At 50.7% G+C, this 24441-nt stretch overlaps 1 protein-coding gene across 8 annotated transcripts in view; it reads right to left on the bottom strand.

Annotated features, from left to right (window-relative positions):
• The window catches only part of LDLRAD3 (low density lipoprotein receptor class A domain containing 3), a 281064-nt gene that overhangs the window by 10862 nt on the left and 245761 nt on the right, over window positions 1–24441 (bottom strand). For 6 of the 8 annotated variants that reach the window (XM_047879087.1, XM_047879085.1, XM_047879089.1 and 3 more), the window contains 2 exons: window positions 8560–8905; window positions 3865–6904 (listed from right to left, as the gene is read on the bottom strand). In XM_047879087.1, coding sequence (XP_047735043.1) covers window positions 6667–6904; window positions 8560–8905 — 584 coding nt within the window. In that variant the 3' untranslated portion in view covers window positions 3865–6666. Of the gene's footprint in view, window positions 1–3864; window positions 6905–8559; window positions 8906–24441 lie in introns of those variants that run through there. The other 2 variants (XR_007156500.1, XR_007156499.1) reach the window with 2 other exon arrangements.

Raw genomic sequence — 24441 nt, 5'->3', positions numbered from 1 at the left:
CGCGTCGGGCTCTGTGCTGACAGCTCGGAGCCTGGAGCCTGCTTCGGATTCTGTGTCTCTCTCTGTCCCTCCTCCACTCACGCTCTCTCTCAAAATAAATAAACATTAAAAAAAAGTTATTCAAGCACTTTGACCCTTAGGCTGAAGGGAGGCAGTCTAAGAAGTCAGATGACAAAAGATACATGGGGTTGAGAAACTGTCCTAACAGGGGAGCCACATTTGGATCTAACGGAAATTCTCACTAATCCTGGACACTGAATCTGATTAGGTTCAGAATCTGGTTGGGTTTCTTCTTTGGGGAAGGGGTGACTGTATTTTATGGGAAGAAGGAAGTGTACAGACGTACCTTTGGTGACCTTTGGCACCAAATTCCACCTCCGGTTCTCCCAGGACACATAGTCAATCTACCTTCCCAGCCTCCCCACGGGTAGGTGTGGTTGTGTGACTGACCAGCAAACTCTGGGCAATGGGGTGTAAGCTGGGGGGTGTGATTACTTCCACGCCTGGCCCATAAATGCTGCTCATGTGTGCTCCATTTTAGTGAAAAGTCCATAGGATTTCTTCATGTGCCTTTTCCTCTGCTGGCTCGCTGGGATGATTTATCGGGATGAACTTGAAAGCCCAGTAACTGCCTGGTACTGGAATTTAGCATGAATCACCCTTGCGCAGCCCACAGACCCAAACCCAGCCCAAGTGAAGCATCAGTCATGATAAAATAAACAAGCTTCCCCCGATATTGTATCCCAGTCTCCCACAGCCATCCCTTCAAGCCCCCACTGTGACGGGAATTCAGCCCCTCAGCTCCGGCAACACCAGCTGTCCCAGAATGTCCAAGCTGTGGTTCTCCAGATGTGATGCATCCTCGCTCTTAGGGAGGCACACAAAAGGATTAATCTGGAAAGCCCAGTTAACAGCACGTGTAGTGGAGTCTGAGTCTTTGTGGCACGTAACAAGGGTGGAAAACGGGGATGTGATCTCTGACCCATCAACTTAAAAATCCTGTGCAAGTTGCGGAGTCTTGGGTAGGGGTAATTGCACCATTTCTGTACTTCCAGTGGTCTGGGGGACAGTTCTGGAGCCCATGAGACCGCTCAGGCTTCTTTAGGGAAGAATCCCTCCTACATGGCTGTATCCGTGACCCACTCCAGAAGAACATCTCATAGAAAGCACACCTAACCCAAGCCCAATATACCTGTAGCTTGACGCTGTCCTTGCCTCCTACGTTTAGAGAAAGGCTGCTGTGTTCTGAAATTTTCACTGTAAACCCACCTCTGCTCCTATGTTGCCTGAAGCTTGTAGTTACAGGCATTTTCTTTTTTTTTTTAATTTTTTTTTTCAACGTTTATTTATTTTTGGGACAGAGAGAGACAGAGCATGAACGGGGGAGGGGCAGAGAGAGAGGGAGACACAGAATCGGAAGCAGGCTCCAGGCTCCGAGCCATCAGCCCAGAGCCCGACGCGGGGCTCGAACTCACGGACCGCGAGATCGTGACCTGGCTGAAGTCGGACGCTTAACCGACTGCGCCACCCAGGCGCCCCAGCATTTTCTTATGTGTACTAGAAATTGTGTCAGCGAGGCTCACAGTAGACATATTGGTATTTTGTTTACTACCAGCCTCTTCTGTATGGGAATCATCCCTTTCCTGTTTCACGTAATTCTGGCAGGGCTATAAATCAAGAGACTGATTTCCACCCACGTTAGTGGCCCTACGACCAACCAAGGATGACCAATCATAACTCCACTTAAGGGAATTTCTATAGACTCTAGGAGAAACAGTATCTTTTTCTGAGATTTCGAACTTGGATCATCCGGGACCCTAATTTTCACGTAAAGCCATGATGCCTGCCAATTCTGGGCAAGGCAGGGTTCAGAAGTTGAGAGGGAGAAACTGATTCTTAATTACAGCTGTTGAGTTACCAGATCCAGCCCTGCCTGAAACCAACAGTTCCACACCCTTGGACTTAGTTACATTAACTAACGTATCTTCTAAAATGTAACAAAATTAAGCTTGCTCTGAATTGGATTTCTATCACTTGGGGGTTACTGGAGGTGAACCCGTGATCTTACCCAACTCAGCATATTTTCTCATTGACGTTCTTCCTAAGGACTCACGGGATGCACTTACCACACCTCCACTGAAGTCATCTGAAGCCCCTTCTATTTTATAGTTTTCCCTTTGAATCTACTGCCCTGCCTCAGGGCGGCAAGCTAAATAGTGAATACGGACAATACTTCTTGTTCTCATGGACTTTTCTCTAAAAGACAGACAGTTGTGTCAGCTGATCATGTTAGAGAATCCCTAGCGAGAGTCGTTTTTTGACCAGGACCCCTGCATTCACCCCGACCTCATTGGGAAAGCCTGTACTCACCTTAATCCCGTATTTTCTTATTCACTGGAAAAGAGCCTACAGGGCCAATTACCATTAATTTCACAGGTCCTTGAATTGTCTGCTTCATAAGTTCTCCTCTTTTTAAGTTTTTTAAAGATTGGTTCCATTTGGGGGATTCTAACAGTCCAGGCCATGAACATACTGTTTCTTTTCTACAGTGCTTTGGACCCATGAGCCCAGTGTGGGAATGTTCTTTTATATCAGGGGTTGGGAAACTGCAGCCCATGGACCAAAGCCAGCCAGCCACCTATTTTCATAAATCGTTTTCCTAGAACACAGCCATGTCCATTTGCTTATTTGTTGTCTATGGCTGCTCTTGTCATTCCTACAAAGACCATATGGATGCAGAGCCAGAAATATTTAGTGATCTGGCCCTACACACACAAGTTTCCTGATCTTTGCTCTAGATTTTAGTGCTTCTCGATCATTTCTTCATCCTGGCACCCATAAGCAATGGTACTCTGAGAGATGAAGGAGTTAATAACTTGACAAATCTTTGGAGCATACTGCTTGGGAAGGTCTACTCTAGATCACGTGGGGCAGGATATGGCCTGGCGTATATTTGGGATATCACTGTCTGATAGCCTAGTCTTCTTTTTGAGACACCTGGGGGGGGGGGGGGGAGGGCAATATGTGATCTGAAGCTTGGTTCTGTACATTCTGCGTTTAGAAATCCATGTGGATTTCAATCATGGCCAAGGCCAGGGTTACTCCTGTTCCTGGGTGGTGGTGATCTCCTGGACATCCTGACTTCTCATGGAAACTGTCCCTGCAGAATCAATCAACGCAGGGTTCCACAATGAGACTTAGATAAGCACAAAGATGGGGCACCTGGGTGGCTCAGTCAGGTAAGCGTCTTGACTTCAGCAGTTCGTGGGTTTGAGCCCTGCGTTGGGCTCTGTGCCCTGCGTTGGGCTCTGTCAAGCTCAGAGCCTGAAGCCTGCTTTGGGTTCTGTGTCTCCCTCTCTCTCTGTCCCTCCTCCACTTGCACTCTGTCTCCCTCTCTCTCTCTCAAAGATAAATAAATGTTAAGAAAAAAAATTTTTTAAAAGAGCACAAAGATGTTACCATCACTGGTAGGGCCAGTCTGAGCCATTTGGGGTTCAAAACTAACAACCAGCCTACCTGTGCAAGAACTGTGGTGTGCCCTTGAATATGCGGTCAGCCTCTGTTACAGCTGTCCCAGTCACTTGCCCTTTTCCCTCAAACAGCACCACAGTAATGGCAATTAATGCCCATCTTCTGATGGGCCGATGATACTAACTGGTGTCCATGACTTCACTTCTGCACCTTAGCCACATGGGCTATGGAATCCATAAACCACATCACATTTTGAGGTCCCATCACTATACTCTTCCTTTTTTTCTCATTTTATTATGGCATAAATTCACTGCAGAAGCCAAAAGAAGTGACCGTGCACTTGTTATATTGCCATGGAGGAGAAACGTGGATTAAGAACCATTCACACCAATAGAAAGAATGAAACTGCAAGTTTATTTAAAAGTATAAAAATTAAGAAACAAAAACAAAAACCCAAACCAAAACGTAACCAAAACACAAAAAGCAACCACACACAAACTTTCCAGTTTGCATCAACTCTGAACATCACACACTATTTATCAACCACTTTGTTGCATGTTTGAAAAAGATGTCAGTTTCAGAGTAGGGGCTGAATCAGGGGGTAAGCTATCAATTACAGTGCCACTAATTTTAATGCTAAAATAAAAAAGAATTCGCTGCTCTCATCTGAGAAAAAAGCACAGAGACGGTTTCCTGGTTGGTGTAGATTTAGGCAATGTATAAAAAAATATTCTGGATGGAAATGAGTTAAAAAATATTGCTGGCCACTTATTTGCCATTTTGAGTAGGGGGAAAAACAGGAAAAACCCCTGTAGCTTTGGTGCCCTATTTATATATTTTTAAAAAGATTCATTAAAAAAATCAAATCTATAATAAAAATGTCCCTGTGTTTATTTAAAAAAACAACAACATTAATAGGTTTTCTTATCTACTAAGACCATTTGTTTTTCCTAAGATGCCTGGAAGCAGAAAAGCGAGTGAGATTAATTCACTGCACAATTAATTAAAATTAGAATCCTTTCTTCTAAACAACTTCCAAAATACCAGAAAGGAGCATGGACCCATCAAAGGGAGAAGAAATAAAGCCATTCTGACTCACAGGAGATGAAATGTTCGGCCAGAGTTCCTACCACACTCTGGATACCATCATTAAGTTCTTTCTTTATCAGAGTACTTGGAAAGTAACTCAAGTGTTATTTAAAAAATGAAAGACAGAAACGACTAGCCTCCTTTTCTTTAACTTAGAAAGAAAGAAATCACCAAGTCGCTAGCTTTCCTGTAACATATTTTGGATATGGTTAAAAAAAAAAAAAACCCAAAAAAGTCCACAGAACAGGATCACTAAATGCTACTTCGTCCCCCACTCCTGCAGGCTCCATTTAAATTAGCATCAAAGAGGTTACCGAAAATTTCTTCCGCTGCGGGAAGAAGTCCTGAATGGGTGAGCGCTGCCTGGAGTGGTTCCGCCTGGTTCCAGTTTTGTGCCCCATCAGGGTGGTTTCTTGCCAAATAACGCCTACATTTCTACCCACTGTATCTCCAGGGAGTGGGCCCTGCAGCTAGCTGGGCACAGAGAAAGAGAAACACTAGCAGAAACACAGAGACTCTGAACTGAGGGAGAAAGACATCCCTCCTTCTGCAACCTTCAAGAACTTGATAAATAATAACTCAAAGTGCAACAATGCACGAACGCCAGGCACACAGGTCAGTCTGCAGTGACCCGGTGTCAGGGCTCAGCGGGACAAAGGTGGGATCTCCTTTTTGTATCTTTCTTTGGACCTCACTAAAGGAAAAACAAAAGAAACAAAGAGACAGCTTTCCTATACACATATAAATAATCCCTTAACTAGAAGGGAAAAAACAAACACACTGTTTCAAATGCATTTCTAAGAGATTAAAAAACAACAAAAAAAGTCCGAATGGCAAATCGTGACTCCAAATTATCTACCGTCCACGTCTTTTAGAGGAGAAACTATGGCAAGTCAGAAGAAGCCCGACCCTGACTCTAACCCTAGCCCTAATCCTAAGTCAGGACGCTGGTATCTGGGCCTTGGGAAGGGGAGTGTGTGCAACACAGGGACCCAGGAGCTCTGGTGGGAGGTCCTGAACATTCTCACGTGTGTCATCAACCACAGTGTCCTCAAGTCCAAACGCACAGGTAAGATGACTTCTGGGTGTTAAGGTGACGTCGGAAGCTAGTGTTGAAAGTTGCATGGATGGGCACAGATGGGCGTGGTTTACAGGGACCAGATCAGATTTTTGGCCAATTCAAGTTGGGGTCCTCAGCCCTTGGCTCTGGGAAGGTCACAGCCAGGAAGGGGATGGTCCAGAAGCCAGAGAAGGGCTGTGGCCCTCAGCAGGCCCAGGCTCTCGGCAGCTTGCATTTGAAGAGCTGGGAACTCGGACGAACTCACGGCAGAGGCCCCCTGCCCGTTCCGGGATGAGGCTGATGACAGACGTTGCAGAGAAAAACCCTCAACACGAGGATTCCTGGGGAAGGTTTTAAAGCCTGAATCTATCAAGTAAATGGTTCAGAGTCACTCGGAGAACCAAAAGGCCACTGGTGATTGCGGAAGGGTGTAACTCATGGCTGTTTCCTCTGGCCGCGGCCTCGGCCGAACCTAGGGCGGCGCGCAGGAGAGTGTGAGGCAGGCTTTGGTGCTCACCTGGATTCTTCCCAGGGCAGCCATCCACGACGGCCTCCTGGAGGATCATCCGACCCAAACCTCCCACGGAGCCATATGGTAGCAGCCACGGGGAACTCGGGCTGGTGTCTCCCACCCTTCTGGACATCCAACACGGCACAGGAGCGCTGCGTTCCCCAGGACTCCTCAAACCCCGCTTTATCCGGCCGCCTGCAAACTTACGTTGCCTTGTCCGCAACATTCCAACAATGACACAATGACGTGGCAAGTGAGCTCACGCTCCTGGGCCCTGCAGGACGAGTGACCTCCCAGAAAAGATGGCACAACACATCGTGTCGCCCGAGAGGCCAGAAAAACACCAGGTCTCCTCCTAAAGAACATCCCTGAAATCTGGGGTGGGGTGGGGGGAGGGGGTAGGAAGGGGACGGAGAGACCACTGACACCCGAAATCCCTCCTCGAGGCACCCTGAGGAGCTCCCCATGAGCTGAGTTGTTAGGATGGTACCAAGTCAGAGCAGATTAACCCACATGGACTTTGGAAGCGCCAGATTTATACTTCTGCGGTGCCCTGGCTGGGCGGGGAGTCCCTGGGCCCCGCGGTGCTCTCCGGGGGGCCGGGCTGCCCCGGGCCGTGGCCGCTGTCTGCCGTGCTCAGGAGGCTGCTGGCCGCCTGGGAGCTGGCGCTGTCGGCACTCCCGGAGCGCGAGCGGTAAGGGGGCAGGTCCGCTTGGTTCAGAGACTCAGTGTCGGAGGAGTAGGGCGGCGGAGGAAGGTCGTACCATGCGGGTCTGCAAAGAAGAAGGCAGGATGGGGCGGGAGAGGCAGGGGACAGGGGAGGGAGGGCGACGTGTCAGGAGCCAAGGCAAGGCAGCCGCCCCACCTTCCCCCCACCCCGCCCTCAGGTGGGGCGGCTCTCCGGGCTCTGGGAGGACCCCTGGTCTGCGACAAGACGAAGGGAACGGACAAAGGTCAGTGTGCTCTGGCTGGCTCGTGCTGCATGGGCAGGTGTCCAAGCCACATCCTCTGGGTGGCCCCGGGGCCGAGGATGCCAAGCATCCCCTTGCCTTGTCCTGGGCGGCCTGGCGGGGACACTAGGCTCCACCAGCGAGGGGCCCTGCGGTCCAGGACTGAACCTCTGACGGTCCACAGAATTTGGGGTTCTTACTGAAAGTCAAGAACTGGCGATGTGGACTTGGGCGAGAGGGTATCTTCTCAATGGCTCGGTGCTCTGCAGAAGGGGTAATAATGACACCTAGCTTGCAGGGCGATAACTTAAGGGAAGAGTCTATTTTGCAGTGCTCACTGGGAGTCAGACACCATGCCCCCCTGCCTTACCTTCATTACCTTATTTAGTGCTCACAAGCGCACTAAGGACAGGCCATTGTACTGGGGAGGAAACTGAGGCAAGGGGGCATTAAGTGACTTGCAGAGGACCACAAATAACTAGTAAGCAGCAGTTCTGGGATTGAAACCCAGGTGTTCCGACTCCAGATTCTGCAATTTAAACTTTACTCTGCATTGGAGGGTCCAAATAAAGAGGTTATGAGTGGTGAGTGAGGTCCTGGGCTCGGACGCTTATTTGCAACGACATCCTTAAGCACAGCCCGCTATAGTGACGGTTATCTTTTATGAGAAGGAGAAACAAAGTTTAAAAAATACGAGAGCTGCCACTGGAGTGGGTCTGAGAGGAGCCCAGTCAGCCCGGGCACAAGAGCTTGAAAAGGCCTCTCGCCGCACCGGGTAAGTCCTGGGCTCAGAGGAAGAGGGCACTCTTCTTTCTTTGACTCTGAGAGCCAAAGTGAACTTCCCAAATGGGTTCTTGGGGACACCCTGGAGGTCACCCAAGAAGGGAGGGGAGGGTGGGGAGGCCTACCACCTGCTTCCATACAGAATTCTGCTTTTTGACTTTCTCTGTTGGGCTGTCTAGTCCAACTCCATTTGAAATGAGGGTCCTGTTGTTTTAAAAAGCTTGAGAGTGCTCTATTCTACTCCTTTCATTTTATAAATGAAGGCAAGCAAGGAACTCATTCATTCATTCATTCATCCGTTCGTTCATTGGGTCAACAGTATGAACCACCTCTAATATGGCCACTGGCCGCTGTTCTGGAGTAGCGGGTGAGGCCCCATGGTCTGAACATGTATCGGTGTGGCTGAGTTGGCCAGGATCCTAGGTCTATGTCCTCGGACAAGTAACTTAACATCCCAGAGGCTCCGTGTGCTCGTCTGTAAAACTAAGGCAAATAATGAATCTCCCCCAGTGGCTTGCAGAGAGGAGTAAATGAGATGATACTGTCTTGCCAGGACCCGGTAAAGGCCAGACACTGCTGTCGCGTCTGCTGCTGAGCGCCGGCTCGTGGCAGGCACCCGGAACCCAGGTGTGTGCGCCTGTCCCGCATTCCCCATGCTGACCTCCCTCCACCAGGCTCTGCCACCCAGCACGCACCTTTGGTCCAGCAGGGCCTCTGAGTAGGAGGGCGGGGAGCCCACTTCCGACGCGTTCTGCTCGGCCTGGCTGGCCACGTACTGGATGCCGTTGTTGACGTTGTAGGTGACGTTGCAGTGGTGGGGGTGGTCCAGGACCACCAGGCGGGAGAGCAGCACGGGATGCTGCAGCCGGTGCACCGGAAGCGTCATGAGGTTGTTCCTCTTCCGCTGGTGGTGCAGGACCAGGGCCAGCAGGGCCACCACCAGCACGAAGATGACAGAGCTGCCGATGATGGCGTAGGTGATGCTGGGGTAGTACACGAGCTGGTTCTCTGAGGTCACAAACACCTGCCCACTGCCTGGTTCTGCGAAACCCCAGAGGGGAGAAAAGAGGAGGGAGGTTACCAACCTGGCTCACCTTCTGCTTCGGAGTCAGTCCCAGGAAGCGCACGCAAACGTTCAGAGCAACACGATTCGCAACAGCCGGAACATGGAAACCGCCCCATCGTGTCCAGTGACTGGCGAATGGATAAACAAAATGCGGGATGCCCACACGACGGGGTACTGTTTGGCCATAAAAAGGACTGATGCATGTGACACCACGGGTGAACCTCGAAACCATTATGCCAGACGAAAGAGGCCAGACGCACACGTGCCGTATCATTCCATTTATAGGAGGTGTCCAGGAATGGCAAATTTATAGAGACAGAAAACAGATGAATGGTTGCCCGGGGCTGGAAATCTCCTGGGAATTCGAAGCATCACGTCTATGAGGAACAGGGGTCGGTCTGGCTGGGGTTCCCTCTGTCTGCAGAGCGCTTATTTTACACCAGGCCGTATCTGGAGCTTTCAAGATAGAGAGCCAGCACGGTGCAGGCCGACATCATGCACCCTGGGGCCAGACTAGGTTCAGGTCCCAGCCTCTGTGCCCTTTGGAACTCATTCGTTCGTTCATTCAACAAATGAATGAACTCACTGTCTATGTGCCCCTTGGAAAGTGGCCAACCTCTCTGTGCTGTAATTTCCTCGTCTGTGAAATGGGGATAGTAAGAGTGACCAATCCCCTGGGCTATCGGGAGCATGGAATGTGTGAATAATGATCGAGCACTCAGAACAGGTGACACATTGTGCTACGGGGGTGCGTGTTCGAGACATACAGACACATGCTTTATTCTATCTAGTTGCCTCCACAGCAAGTCCATGAATTAGATGCTGTAACCGCCTTCTTTTTCAGATGAGGAAAGGGAAGCTCAGAGGGGTTGGGTCCCCTAATGAGGGTCACAGGGTTAGGAAAAGACAGCGGTGTGTGATCTGAGCCCAGTGATCTGACATCAGAGCCCTGTCCCTAAAGCTCTGTCCTGTGGCCCCCTAACCAGACTCGCTAGGCAATCTGCAAACACTTCCTCGGAGTCTGCAAGCAACGGTCTGGTACGTGTCCTACCCCCGGCAGGTGGCCCACCCCGCCGCCTTTCCAAGTGTATAACAAGCCATGCTTCACACTCTCAGGTGAGGGGCTTTCCGGTCAGCAGAACACATGTGGCAACAAGACAAGGTCCAGGCTGGCCCTAGGAAGCCAGAGTGGTGTCTCAAGCTGGGGACTCCTCGTCTCTGCAGAAGAACCACGACTACCACTGTTGTGGCCCAGCTGTAAGAATAGTCTAAATACAGCCCAAGTGAGCAAATCTGGTGACCACCCCCTGTGCGCGTCCAACCTCTGAAGCAGTGAGGTTTTGGTGGGTCCACAGGCACCAAAACGTAGACGTAAAGTAGCAGCGGGAGCAGCAACCCCAGTGGCCCGGGCCCTGTGTCCTGGAGCTGGGCCAAGCGTTCCCAATCCCTTGTCACTAGATGTACGCCCGTCCTGTTCATCACAGCATCCCCAGTGTGCGGGATGGTGCCGGGCACGGAGCAGGCACTCAATAAATGCCTTCAGGTCAGCGGAAAAAAAACGTGTATTCACACACCCTGGTAAGGCAGGTGCTGTCAGTATTTTATGATTCCTATTTTCCAGACGGCAGGGTGGCTCAGAGGTGATTTAACTTGTCTAAGTTCACATACGATGCAAGTAGAAGAGTCCAGGCCTAGAGCCCAGATACTTCTCCATCAAAAAACCACACGCTGGGTGGGAGGGCTCAGTCGGTTAAGCGTCCGACTTCGGCTCAGGTCATGACCTTGCAGTTTGTGGGTTCGAGCCCCGCGTCGGGCTCTGTGCTGACGGCTCGGAGCCTGGAGCCTGCTTCGGATTCTGTGTCTCCCTCTCTCTCTCAAAAACGAACATCAAGAAAACAAAAAAACAAAAAACAAAAACAACCATGTGCTGGGGAACACACTACCTTCTCTCCTTTCCTGATATAAACGTCTCGATTCCCCCAAACAATCCTAATCTGAGACACACGAAGATTTTCCTCCTCAAGCTCCAGGCTTTATGTTCATATCTTTCTGGCCACACTCAAACGTGAACGAAAAGCTACGATGTTCCTGTAGGTCGCTGTTTCAATGATTAACTATACAGAAAGATGCGAGTAACACGCTAGACGACACGCAGACGTGTGCTGCAGACAGTTGAGGGAAGGAGGCAGTTTGGGATTTTTCTCGAGTCTATTAGCTGTGACCATCTGGGGTGCTGCTGGAGTACTGTCTGCTCTCAGTTTAGATAACTAAAAGCCGGGTGGGGGCTTCTATGTGTGTATGTTTCAGAATTCAGGCTTGAAAGAAAATATCTTCTTCATTCTGTGATGTCAAGCACAGAGCTGAGGGGTTGAATCCTGGGGCCATCACTTCTAACATTTTTTTTTTCTAATGTTTATTTATTTTTGAGAGTGAGAGAGAGACAGAACCTGAGCAGGGGAGGGGCAGAGACAGAGAGGGAGACACAGAATCCGAAGCAGGCTCCAGGCTCTGAGCTGTCAGCACAGAGCCCGACGTGGGGCTTGAACTCACGAACTGCGAGATGATGACCTGAGCCGAAGTCGGACGCTTAACCGACTGAGCCACCCAGGTGCCCCTCTGGGGACATCACTTCTGGCTGCTGCTGAAGCAACTGACTGCACTTTCATGAGCCCCAGCTGCCTCCATGTTTAAAATGGCGGCAGTGGCAGTGGTGGGAAAAAGAGTAGCCACATCCTTGGATTACTGGGAAGGTAAAATACAACATATAGGTAAAGTGCCTGGCAAGTGTTTGCCCTCAGTTAATGCCAGTTCTTCTTGCTTCTTTATTGTGTAAAATATGCATGTAACTTATAAAATTTGCCATTCTCACCCTTTTCAAGGGCATCGTTCACTGGCACTAAGTACATTCACATAGCTGTGCAACTCTCACCACCATCCACCCCCAGAACTTGTCATCATCCCCAACTGGATAATGCTAACTCTGAGTGTTCACATTCTTTCCATTCTCCTCACCAGCTTCTCTGGACCAGAGGCAGAGGCTGGAGAAGCCTCGCTCTGGCAGGGGTGTGTGTGTGTGGGGGGCAGTAAGAATGGAAGAGAGGGTAAGAATTGAATGAGCTCCTTTTTAGGGCGATATGTCTCCTAAAACACGAAAGCAGGTGGATTTTCCTCAGGAAAGCAAACGGGTCCAGAGATTTTAAAACACTACCTTGGGGCGCCTGGGTGGGCGCAGTCGGTTAAGCGTCCGACTTCAGCCAGGTCACGATCTCGCGGTCCGGGAGTTCGAGCCCCGCGTCAGGCTCTGGGCTGACGGCTCGGAGCCTGGAGCCTGTTTCCGCTTCTGTGTCTCCCTCTCTCTCTGCCCCTCCCCCGTTCATGCTCTGTCTCTCTCTGTCCCAAAAATAAATAAAAAACGTTGAAAAAAAAATTAAAAAAAAAATAAATAAAACACTACCTTGCGTGTAACCACTTGAAGTTTTAAGAACACAAGAGGGAGCGCTTTAAAATGAATGGGAAAAGACTGCAGATCTTAGGCTCATTTGTGTCTCCGAAAGCAGGCTCTCTCCAGATCTGCCCACTTTGGCAGGCGAGAAGCAGCAATCACGTTCACTCGAGAAATTACGATGTTACATAACTCAGTGGTGCCCGGTCTCGTTTCTGCTCGGTGTGTAAAATGTCATCTTGTTATAATTCATTAACTAGATTCACTTTTCTTAAGAGCTTAATGAGCCCGCTGGCCAAATTACTAATATCAGAGTTGCCTGGGACCTGAGTTCTAAGTGCATAATCCATGGATAATGAAGTTTCCATTTATTCTGGCTGTCCCTCAAGCCAATGCCCTCTGCTCCGCTGTCAGCTGGAATTCCTGTCCTGCATCCGCTGTTTCCACTACATTAATTGCAGGCAATCTGGTTACTACCCGGAGACCACGGTGCTCTCAAAACCGCCAGCAGCTCCCGTCATGCCTGGGGTAGAGCAGGCTGTGTTGTCCCCAGCGCCAGGGGGTGTCTCCGCCGCAGAGTCATCTCAGATTTGTACGGTTATCACCACCGTCTTCTGGCAGATGGCACTCAGGTGTCCGGAGGAGGAGGGCCTCTTTCTAATTCACGGAGAGGCGCTGTCTGGCCTGAGGGAGGCACGAAAGCAGCCGGCGCTCGTGACTGGGTGTCTCTTTGCTTCTAAACTATTCCTTCCTCCAGACGCAAATCAGATTTCCCAGGAGACGCAATTTCTCACCTAGCACACTGGCCAACGCAAAGTCTGATTTCACGTTTTGCTGGCCAGGTCTGGGGAAAACAGGTGTAATTATCCATGCACGGTTGATGGGAGGGTGAACTGGTGCAGCCCAGGTGGAGACAGGGCTCGCAATACACAGCAAAATAAAAACGTACTTATTCTTTGGTGCAACCATTCCGCTCTCTAGGGTCTATCTGACAGATACACTCACACAGATGAGAAATGACTTTTTAATGTGAGTGTTCACGGATGCATCATTTGTAATAGCACACATATCGGAAATGATCTAAATGTCTATCAATTGTGGCCGGGCTAAATGAACCATTAGTTGTGATATCCATACAATACCACACCTCTTGAAAAGATCAGGGCAGCTCTACATACACTGATATGGAACCATCTGAAAGATATCTTGATACGTGAAAAGAAGCAAAGTTCAATAAAGAATGCATGGAGGGGCTCCTGGGTGGCTCAGTCGGTTAAGGGGCCGACTTCGGCTCAGGTCACGATCTCGCAGTTCGTGGGTTCGAACCCCTCGTCGGACTCTGTGCCGACAGCTCAGAGCCTGGAGCCTGCTCCGGATTCTGCGTCTCCCTCTCTTTCTGCCCCTCCCCTGCTCACACTCTGTCTCTAAAATAAATACACATTTAAAAAAAATGCATGGGACATTTTTTTTTTTTAATTTTCATTCTTGAGAGAGAGAGAGAGAGAGAGAGAGACAGAGACAGAGACAGAGACAGAGACAGAGAATGAGCGGAGAAGGGGCTGAGAGAGAAGGGAGACACAGAATCCGAAGCAGGCTGCAGGCTCTGAGCTGTCAGTACAGAGCCTGATGTGGGGCTCGAACTCAAGAACCATGAGATCATGACCTGAGCCGAAGTCGGACGTTCAACCGACTGAGCCACCCAGGAGCAAGACTGTGTGGAACGTTTCTAGGTAACGCTGGGAGCTCCCAGCATGGAGGGCAGAGGTGAGAGAGATTTGTTCACCCCTTTCTTCCTCTTTGTATTGTATTTATTATCCGTTCTAAAACCATGCCTACCGTCAACCAACTTTGTCACTGCCTAGCTGACTGTACGTCTTGGTTTCCCTTCCTTCTCTCCCTGTAACGTACGGACCCCTCGGGGTTCATGCCTCACCATTGTTCCCTCACTTGAGACGCCTGACTGGCTCACCACGCCCTGAGAATGGCATCCACGCCTGACCCCCGGAGTCCAGAGTCCCTGTTGGAATGTTCACTGCCCTGTTCAAGCCGACTCCTTATCACTCCCCTGAAAAATCAACTCCTGTGTGCCTTTTATAAAAAAAAATTATTTTTAAAGTATACTTTCCTCCAGATTATATATTTTAAAAAGTCAGGTTGATCGAAGTATATATAATTTACACACACTCAGATGCACCCTTTCAAAACGTGCAGTTAGAGTTGAACAAAGTGAAACAGCTGCATAACCACGACCACAAACAAGATACAGAATCTTTCCATCCCTCCAGTTCTCTGTGCTCCTCTGTTGTCAATTCACCGCCCTTGGAAAACACGCATCTGTGTTCTGTCCAAAGAGATTTGCTTTTTCCAGAAAGTCATGTAACTGGAATTATACAGTACATAGCCCGCTGTATCTGGCTCCCTTCACTTGGCATGATGCTTCTGAGATTCATCCATATTCCTGGGTATTAGTACTTCCCTCTTTGAAAATGCGGAGTTGGGGTGCCTGGGTGGCTCAGTCAGTTAAACGTCCGACTTCAGCTCAGATCATGATCTCGCCGTTCCTGAGATTGAGCCCCGCGTCGGGCTCTGTGCTGACAGCTGAGAGCCTGGAGCCTGCTTCAGATTTTGTCTGAGATTTTCTCTCAAAAATAAATACACATTAAAAAAATGTTTTTAAATGCAAGTAGCATTCTGTTGTACGCAGGGATCACAATTTGTGTTGAGAGCGGGAACTGGGTGGTTTCTGGTTTCTGGAATGCAGGTCTTTGTGCTGACAAATATTTTCATATTTCTTGGGTTTATACCTGAGGGGTAAGGCTGCTGGGTCCTACGGGGAGTGTAGGCTTCTCAGAAGAAACTCACACTGTTTCCTCAGGGCGGCTACAGCATTTTCCCTTCCCCCAGCCACTCTGCATCCTCACCAGGACTTAATGTGGCTAGTCTTGAATTGTAGCCATTCCGATAGGCGTGTAGTTATAGCTCACGGAGGTTTTAGGTTGCATTTCCCAGGGACTAATGACGCCGCTGAGCCTCTGTTCCCGTGCTGATTCACCATATGCAGCTCTTCTTTGCTGAAGTGTCTATTTACATCTCTTGCCCATTTTAAAATTTGGTCGTTTGGCTACTTGGTGAGGAGTAAGAATCCTTTGTCCGTTTTGGGACACAATCCCTTTTCCAGAAACGTGTTTTGCAAATATTTTCTCCCCCCGTCTGTGGCTTGTCTCTTCCTTTACAGTGCCTTTCTGAAGAGAAAGTGTTTAAAATTTGTCTTATGAAGTCTACCGTATTAATTATTTCTCTTATGTTTCCTGCTTTTTGTGTGCTCTCCAAGAAATCTTTGCCTGGGAAGAAATTTTACAGCTTTAGCTCCCACATTTACATCTCTGATCCACTGCAACTTAATTTTTGTTTATGGTTCAATGTTCTTTTCCCCCCTCCCTCTGGATATTCAATTGTTCCAGAACCATTTGTTGAAAGCCTACCCTTTCCAACTGAATTACCTTGGCACCTGTGTTGCAAATCAATTGACCATACAAGCCGAGGTCTCCTTCTAGATTCTCTATTCTGTTTGACTGAACCATATACCAATCTTTATGCCACTAAGTATGTTGATAACTGGAGCTCTATAGTGAGTCTCAAAATCAGGTAGGGTGTGTCCCTTATGCTTTTTTCTTTTTCTTCTAAACTGAGCTTTATTTCTGATTATAAAAATCCATTAAAATTAAAAGCAAAATAGAAATGTTCACACACACACCCCCCACCCCCCAAACCTACTAGGACAAAACAGTTGAAGAGTTTGGTGTAAACCAGGGCTTGGCAAACTTTTTCTGTCAAGGGCTGGACAGTAGTATTTCATGCTTTGTGGGTCATATAGTTTCAGTCACATCTACTCTACTGGTGTGGCACAAAAGCGGCTGAGGATACACTGGTGAATGAGGACGGTTGTGTCCCAATCACATTTTATTTACATAAACAGGCAGCAGCTCGGACTTCGCTCACTGGCTGTTAGTTTCTTTTTCTTTCTTTCCTTTTTTCTTTTTTTAATGTTTATTTATTTCTGAGACAGGGAGAGACAGCGCATGAGTGGGGCAGGGGCAGAGAGAGAGGGAGGCACAGAATCTGAAGCAGGCTCCAGGCACAGAGCCTGACGCGGGGCTCGAACCCACGGACCGCGAGATCATGACCTGAGCCGAAGTCGGTCGCTCAACCCACTGAGCCACCCAGGCGCCCCTGGCTGTTAGTTTCTTGACCCACAGTGTAAATCCTTCAGAACTTCTCTGTGGATGCCCACACATACTTTCGTTCCTGCTGTCCAGATATTTCTGCATGTGGGCATCTCTCCTCACCCACCCACACCTTTGTTAAAGAGTAGCTGTGAAGTATCCCACTATATACACGCATCACAACTTACTTAACACTCTGCTGATGAGATGTACATTTAGGCTGCCTTTTTTTTTTTTTTTTCTATTACCAAAGATGCAACAACAACATTCAGGTAGACGGAGCAGACCGTGAGAGCTGCAAGGGTGGGCCCAGGCTTGCTTCTGTCCCCCATGCTACAGTTGGTGCCCAACACAGTGTTGAGTAAGTTAGAGACCCTATAAGGGTCTCTGTAGATATAATTAAGGTAAAGCTCCCAAGATGAGATCATCCCGAATTAGAAGGGCTCTCATCCCACGATGAGTGTCCTTATAAGCAGAGAAAAGGAGACGACACAAAACAAGACAAGGGAGAAGGCCATGGAAAGATGGAGGCAGAGACTGAAGTCACTGTTGCCCCAGCCGAGGACAGACTGGAATTGCAGCAGCCACCAGGAGCCAGGAGAGAGGCGTGGACAGACTCCCCTCAGAGCCTCCACAAAGAGCCAACACTGCCAATCCTTTAACCCCAGGCCCCTGGCCTCCAGAACAGTGAGAGAACGCATTTCTGTTGTTTTAAGCCATCCAGTCTGTGGGGGTCTGTTACGGTGAACACAGGAAACAAGTATGCCATCCTATGAAGCAGGCCATTTTATAGATGAGGAAATGGGAACACAGGGATGTCAAGGAACGTGCCCACTGGTCCAAAGCTTCAGTTATCATTCACGACTACCATTACAGCTTCCCAGCAGAGAAACCGGGAAGAGCCCAGGCGTCTGGGTCCGGAACCCCTGCTCTTCACCCGTGACTCGTTTTCATTTTTCACACGCTCTCAAGAGGCAGTCCTGGTGGCCCAGGGCCAGGCTCTCTCCTGGGAGTCCTCCTCAGGGCCACACAATCTTGTAAAGAAGTAGGTACTCCCCGAGTACCTTTTCCTATCTGGAAACTAACGTTGGAACACGATCATTCACAATCTCCTCCTTTACAGAGAGACTCAAACAGTGAATAAGACGACGAGGGGAACTCTGAAGCTGAGTGAAGCCTGGGCTTGCCAATCTTCAAGAGGGGAAAACTGAAGCCCAGAGGGGTTAAGTAACGTACTGAGGGTCACACAGCAAACAGCTGGCACAACCAGCATTTGCACTCAGGAGTCTGAGGCCCAAATCCATCACATTTCGCCTGCCCGTTTGCCACCCCACCACAGTGCTCCAGCAGTGGGGTTGTCTTCCTTCTCCAAGAGCTCCCATGTAGACTGCACCCTACACTCTGGTCCACATATTCTGGAGAGTCTTCCAGAGTAAGTGAGATGGCGAGAGACAGTCCGTGAAAACGGGGACCTTGGTCAAACAGGTGTGAGTGGATCGAACAAATCCAACTAGTCTCCTGGCAGCTGTTCAGAGCGCAGGCTCTGGAACCCAAGTGCTTACATTCAATTCTCAGCTCTGTCACTTCTGAGCTGTGCGACCTAGGTCAAGTTACTTCTCCTCTCTGCACCTCAAAACCCTCATCTGTGAAACAGGGTCATAGTAGAATCCACCTCGTAGGGTTGACTAGGGACACAAAGAGAAAATACATTTAAAAAGTTTAAAACAGTATCTGGCACACAGTAAGTACTCAGCAAACCCTAGTTATGATTGGTCGTTATAGCACAGGACTTCTCAGAGGCTTTCTTATTAGGCAAACGTTCACCGCGATGCTCCACAAGAGGCTGTGACCACTTCATCAGCCTCGGTGCTACCTGGGATGGACAGAACACTCATTGTATTCCAAAACAGCACATTCCCAACATTCTGGAAGTTGTCTCTTCACAAATCAGATAGGGGCATCCCTGGCCCTGTTGCCGGGCGGGGATAAGTTCTGTGGCTGCAGCTGCCAACTTAAGAGGTGGAAGCTGAAAAGCAAACGCCTAGCCCCGCCCCCCCCCCCCCCCCCCCCTTCCTGCAGCAGTGGCCGCCACCTCCAGGCCGCAGCTGGTTGGGGCCCAGAAGCACAATCACTGACTGATGCCGGCCAAGCACCAGGAGCCTCGACTGTGCAGCTGCTGCTAAGCGTGAAATGCGAGCTTCCGTCCGGAGGGGTATATGACGCCCCGGCATCTTGACACCTAGGGAGACAAGTCTGCCTGAGCTGATCGTATTCAAATGCGCACAAGGCCCAGGGCCGCCCCGGGTCTGCTCTCCGGGTCTGCACGCAAAATCAGCTCGCTGGTGCTACGCCTGCCCGTGAGGCCTTATCACCCAGGGAACTGCTGAGTGTGCGCCCTTGGAGCTTCCGAATGCAGACAACTTTCTGAATAATTTAGGGGAAATGGCTGCTAACGGAAGCATTACAAGAGGGGCTCCCAAGAAGGAGCTTTATTGACCATGAACGAGTTCACCACTTCCGGAGATTTCCCGAAAATCCTAACAACTTGGGCCCCCACACCCCAGGGGGAAGGGAGACCTGTTTTGCATACACTGGGGGGCTGATGCTCCCACCCCAGCGTCCCAGCCGGCAGGACAAGGACTCCTCAAAGGGGAGCACAAGACACAGCTGATCCTCACAAGCACAGAGCAGCCCCTGGCAGGTCCTCGTCCTGGTCCTAGTCTCATACCTTCCACCACGGCCACCCCTGTCCCAGCCACAGGCATCCCTGCCCCACCCCCACTTACCCTCTAGCCTTTTCCCCCTTAGCTGCACAGCGGTCCTTCTAGAAGCTGAATGCCTTTGTTCATGTGAATCCTCTGCTCAATACCTTCCAGCAGCTTCCCACATACTCAGTACAAAGTCCGAATCTTCCCCATGGCCTCCACTCTTGCCCCTTCCCAGCTTCTATGCTACAGACTCTGTGGCCTCCTTTCTGTGGTTTCAGAACACACCAAGCACGCACCTGCCCCAGGGCCTTTGCCCTTGCTATGCCCTCTGCTCTGTATGCCGCTCCCTGGGCATCTGCATCTCTCACACCGTATCCCACCCAAGTCTCTGCTCCTAGGTCAGTGTTAGTGGGAGGACTTTCCGAGCCACCGCTAAGCCTCTCCATCCAGCCCCTCCCCTGGCCTTATCTGTCTTCACAGCACTTGTCACCACGTGTCACCGTCCCCTATATTGTGTATGGAATTATCTCTTTCCTACTCAAATGTAACTGTGGGTGGGCAGAGCTGTATTCTGCTTAGTCACTGCTGAATCCCCAGTGCCCTAGATGGTGCTCCGTGAAAATATGTTGCCGGAAGTGGGCAGAGGGTCTCTAACTCTGGGGCTCTGTAGGTGTCCGTCTCAGGGCGTTGTCCTGCCAGTAACACCTGCGACCTTTCACGTGAGACTAAGCGCCTCACATGCCAAGTGCTCCATGGCTGTGAGCTCGGTTAACCTCACAGGTGAGAAAAGTTAGTCTCAGAGAAGTCAGGTCGTCAGCCCCAGGTCACACAGCCAGGAAGCGATAGAGCTGGGACTTGAGCCCTCGTCTGCCTGGCCACCATCTAGAGACTCACGAGGTATGAGGACAGGTCCCACTCAGGTCTCTTGAGCTGATCTGCTCAGGGAATGTGGAACCACACCTACAGTTGAAATAGTCGTATTGCTATTTGACGGGCAGCTGGCAGAGCTCAGGATGGTAGAGAACTGTGCAGGAGTACGAAAGCACTGTCCCGTTCTTCTAGAACCTTCCCTTCCACAAATTAGATGGGGGCCACTTAACCCTCTCCCGGAGTCATCTACAGACCCACCACCTCTCAGGGCTGGGAGTGTGGAGACAGAGCATGTGGGTTTCTCTCCGAAGTGGCCGAGACGGAGCCCAGACCCAGTCAAGCCAGGCCCAGCCTGTGCAGACCTGCAGACCTGAGCGGGCTCTGCTCCCCTGCTCACAACCCTGCCTGAACTTCCGACGTCCCAAGGGCAAAGTCCCGGCTCCGCACTGGGAGAGTGGGTTCCCCCCTCCTCTCACTGCTTGCATCCCTACCTGCCCTCCTAGGTGCTGGCCGGCCCAGCCTCCAACAGGGTGCTCACTTCTTCAGACACACCCACAGCTTTCCTGCCTGTGCCTACTGCCTGTCCAAGTGGGTCCCACAGCCTCCCGGTTTAAAAAGGGAAACTGGGGCGGTGGGCGTGGGGGTGGGGGCGCCCGGGTGGCTCGGTCGGTTAAGCGTCCGACTCCAGCTCAGGTCCTGATCTCACAGTTCGTGAGTTCGAGCCCCCCTTCGGACTCCGTGCTGACAGAGCAGAGCCTGGAGCCTGCTTCCGATTCTGTGTCTCCCTCTCTTTCTGCCCCTCCCTTGCTCTTGCTGTGTCTCTGTCTCTCAAAAATGAATAAATGGTAAAAAAAAAAAAAAATTAATTAAAAATAAATAAAAAATAAAAAGGGAGGCTGGAAGAGTTTAATGACGGGACAGCAGAAGGCTCTCCCAGCCTCAGCCCTGGGTGGCTCCTAGGACCTAGGAAAGCCGACAGGAAGCTGGGGGGACAGATAGGCTGAATTTTTCTCTTTCCACCCCCTCTAGCTTCTGCTAGTGCTTCCCACTGGCCACAGCCACCGGAAGCCAGAGGGTAGGAAGGCCCTGCTGACGCAGCCTGGGGAAGGGGGACCGTGTGTGCGGCGAGGAGAAGCGGGGGGATGGGCCGCAGGGGGTGCGGCAAGAGCACCCAGAGCAGGGACCCCAGCTTCTCTGCTGCAACCTCACCCCCTTTCCCCATCGCAGCCTAGCCAATTCTACCTTGCTCCTGGCCTTCGCTCAAGTGCCACCGCTTTCATGAAGAAAGCTGTCCCCTCTGTTGGGATGACCTTGGTCCTGCCCTCTGCCAGGCCCGCTCATGACATCTCGCCGTATGCCGCGTGTGACATCAGGCTGGCGGTGAAGTGGCTGAGGCGGTACGGGAACGGCCCGCGGCCCCTCTGGCTCAGTGGGAGCCCTGGGCACCTGTGCTCACGACCCCACTCGGGCAAGCACCTTCCCTCGGAGCTGGCGCCCGTGCCCGCTCCCCCTTGGTGTGGAAATCAAGGAAGCCCAAGCAAGGGAGAAAAGCGAAGGCTATTTATTCAGAGTTTGCTGTAGCAAGGGAGTCAGCCGTGATCGCTTGCAATCGGGCAGAGACTCAAAGGCGGGCAGCGGAGTGGGAAGAAGGGCAGGCTTGAGGGGTGCCCTGTGGGGGCGGCTGGTGTGGGGAGCTAGAGACGGGGCATCCTGATCCCGTGAGATTCGTGAGGGCTGCATATCTGGCTTACGCTGGTTGGCCCCAAGCTGGAAACCGGGACAAAGCGTAGGGGAGCTGTCGGTTGTCAGTTAAGTGTTGGAGGTTTGGGGCCCATTGTTACCAGGGTTATTGTTTGACTTCCTGGCTGGTTATTGCAGTTAATGAGTTGGTGTCCTGGGCTGGTTGCTGGAGGGTGTGGGTCACAGTTTTGCTTTTTTTCTTTCTTTTTTTTTAATGTTTATTTTTGAGAGAGAGAGAGAGAGAGAGTGAGTACAGGGGAAGGGCGGGATGGGGGTGGACAGAGGATCCAAAACAGCACAGAGCCCGATGCCAGGCTCAAACTCAAGAACCGCAAGATCATGACCCGAGCCAAAGTCGGATGCTTAACGGACTGAGCCACCCCGGTGCCCCTCAGAGTTCTGCTTTTACACATGGTCTAGCCACTGTAGGTCCGTATATTTAGCCTTTCACCAACTGTGCAACCCTCATCCCTGAGTCTGGCCCAAATCCCACGTAGGCTTGAGTCTCTGTGACACTCTGGGCCAGCCTCATGCTCGGTTCCCTCACTTGTAAAGTAGGGCCGATAAACGCCCCAGCACCGCGGGGTTCAGCGCTGACACAGGTGAAGTCCTGACATGCACAGTACAGTCTGCATAGACAGTCGCTACTATTAATATGCACCTGTCCACTGACACAGGGAAGTAAGGGGTCGTGTGAATGGGGACAGGCGTACCCCTGCAAAGGGGCAGCGTGCATGGTGGTTAGTCCATGTTTGGGAGTTGGAGTGACTGGCTGAGACTTCTGGTTCTGCCCTAGACCACATGACAGACCTTGGACAATGTCCTGCACCTTTATGAGCCTGTATAAAACTGGGATTGGAAACCTGTATACAGCACACAGTTGATATGAACATTAAAGAAGTCTGAAGTCTGAAGTCTGAACCAAGTGAAGCACTGTGAGCTCGCTTCTGTGACCTTCTAGCATCTGTGCAGTCTGGTCCCCTCCCACCCAGTTAAAAAGGGGCTCGTGGGTGCTGACCGGTGGAGAAGGGGAATGCTACCCAGCGGAAGGCAGGGAGGGCAGCGGGATGGTAGGGATGCAGAGGCTGTGGCCTTCCAAGGATGGAAGGGAAGCGACACTCCCTGGCGGTCTGGTCATTAGAATTCCACGCTCTCGTCAAGGGTGGAAGGAAGAGATGAGGAGGGAAGTCTGGCTGGGCGCACATGCGTTTATCTGCTGACGAAGCCCAGACTGCGGGTCAGGCCATGTGCTCAGTGCTGGGGATTACACGATCAAAGCAGCAGAGACCTACCCTGGAGGAGCTCAGTGCATGGAGAAGCCCTGGGACGCACTTCTCTCCAGCACCCCATGATTACCTTGACTGCCTGCGGCCCGTTCTCTCCAGCATGGAAGCTTCCAGGAGCTGTCTTGGCCACTGCACGCCAAAGGCATCCTCTACCCACCCTGACTTGCTTGTTTAAAAAAAAAAAAATCCCGTGGGGCTGCAGCACCTTCATGGGTCCCTATTCCAAGCATATCTCGTGTCCCAATTTAGCTGCAGATTGAAAAAGTTTAATTTAAAGGGCAGACCAGCAAATGACTGAATCAAAAGAGAACCACGAAAAACCCCACTGAACCATTACCATGGTAACTCAAGTTTCTAAAATTAACTGGAAGAGGGGTGGATGGGAAAATCCACGCTGCCAGCCTATTCCATGTCAGATCGACCACAGCAGGAGCCATCCTGGCCTGAGCCCGAGGGAAATTAGGGGACCCATCCGCCGGGATGGAGCTTGGTTTGACTTCCTGGCTGGTTATTGCAGTTAATGGGTTGGTGTCCTGGGCTGATTGCTGGAGGCTGTGGGTCACAGTTCTGTTTTTTTTTTTTTAATGTTTAAAAAAAATGTTTAAAAAAGCTAGGACCCTAGGACCATCCAGAACCAGGAGACAAGCACCAGAAGATTCAATGCAAAATGAGACAGAGGGGAGAGGAGAAAGACATGAGAAAGTTGTAAAACTGAAGGCAGAAGGAAGCAGACATCTCCCTGGGAATTCTCAGTTGTCCTTATTCCAAGAGACCGAAGGGTTTTCGCTCTTCCCCACCGAAAGGGGGTCTTACCCCCTTCCACCTGCTCTTGGGCAGAGGGGGCAGGGGAGCCTCCTGAAAGACTCTGCATTTTCAGCAGATGCTACCGAGACAGCCGGCTTGTTGCTGCTCCTAGCAAGGGGGCGTCTTGGCATGGAGGAAACCGCCCATGATCCCCGAGCCCTTCGGAGCCTGCCTAAGAACAGTGCACGCCCTCCGAGCTTGCTCTCTGCCTCTGATGAGGAAGGGTGTCCGTGATAACCTGGGGAGTTAGGTGGTGAATGGCCTCTGCTTAGAAACAGGCACAGGGCAGTTACAGAACTGGCTGGAGAATAAGGAACTTAATTGGCTGTTTAAGGCAGAAAAAGGCATTTTTTAATAGGAACTCAGATTGCTACCAAAACTCAGTGATGAGGGTAATTGGAGCGAGGGCCCCCGGGGTGGCCTTTTTAGAACCCTGAT

Source organism: Prionailurus viverrinus, chromosome D1 (genome assembly GCF_022837055.1).
Source record: "Prionailurus viverrinus isolate Anna chromosome D1, UM_Priviv_1.0, whole genome shotgun sequence".
Classification (NCBI taxonomy): domain Eukaryota; kingdom Metazoa; phylum Chordata; class Mammalia; order Carnivora; family Felidae; genus Prionailurus; species Prionailurus viverrinus.
Note: the sequence above shows the minus strand (reverse complement) of the source record. Positions and strands in the feature narration are given on the sequence as shown.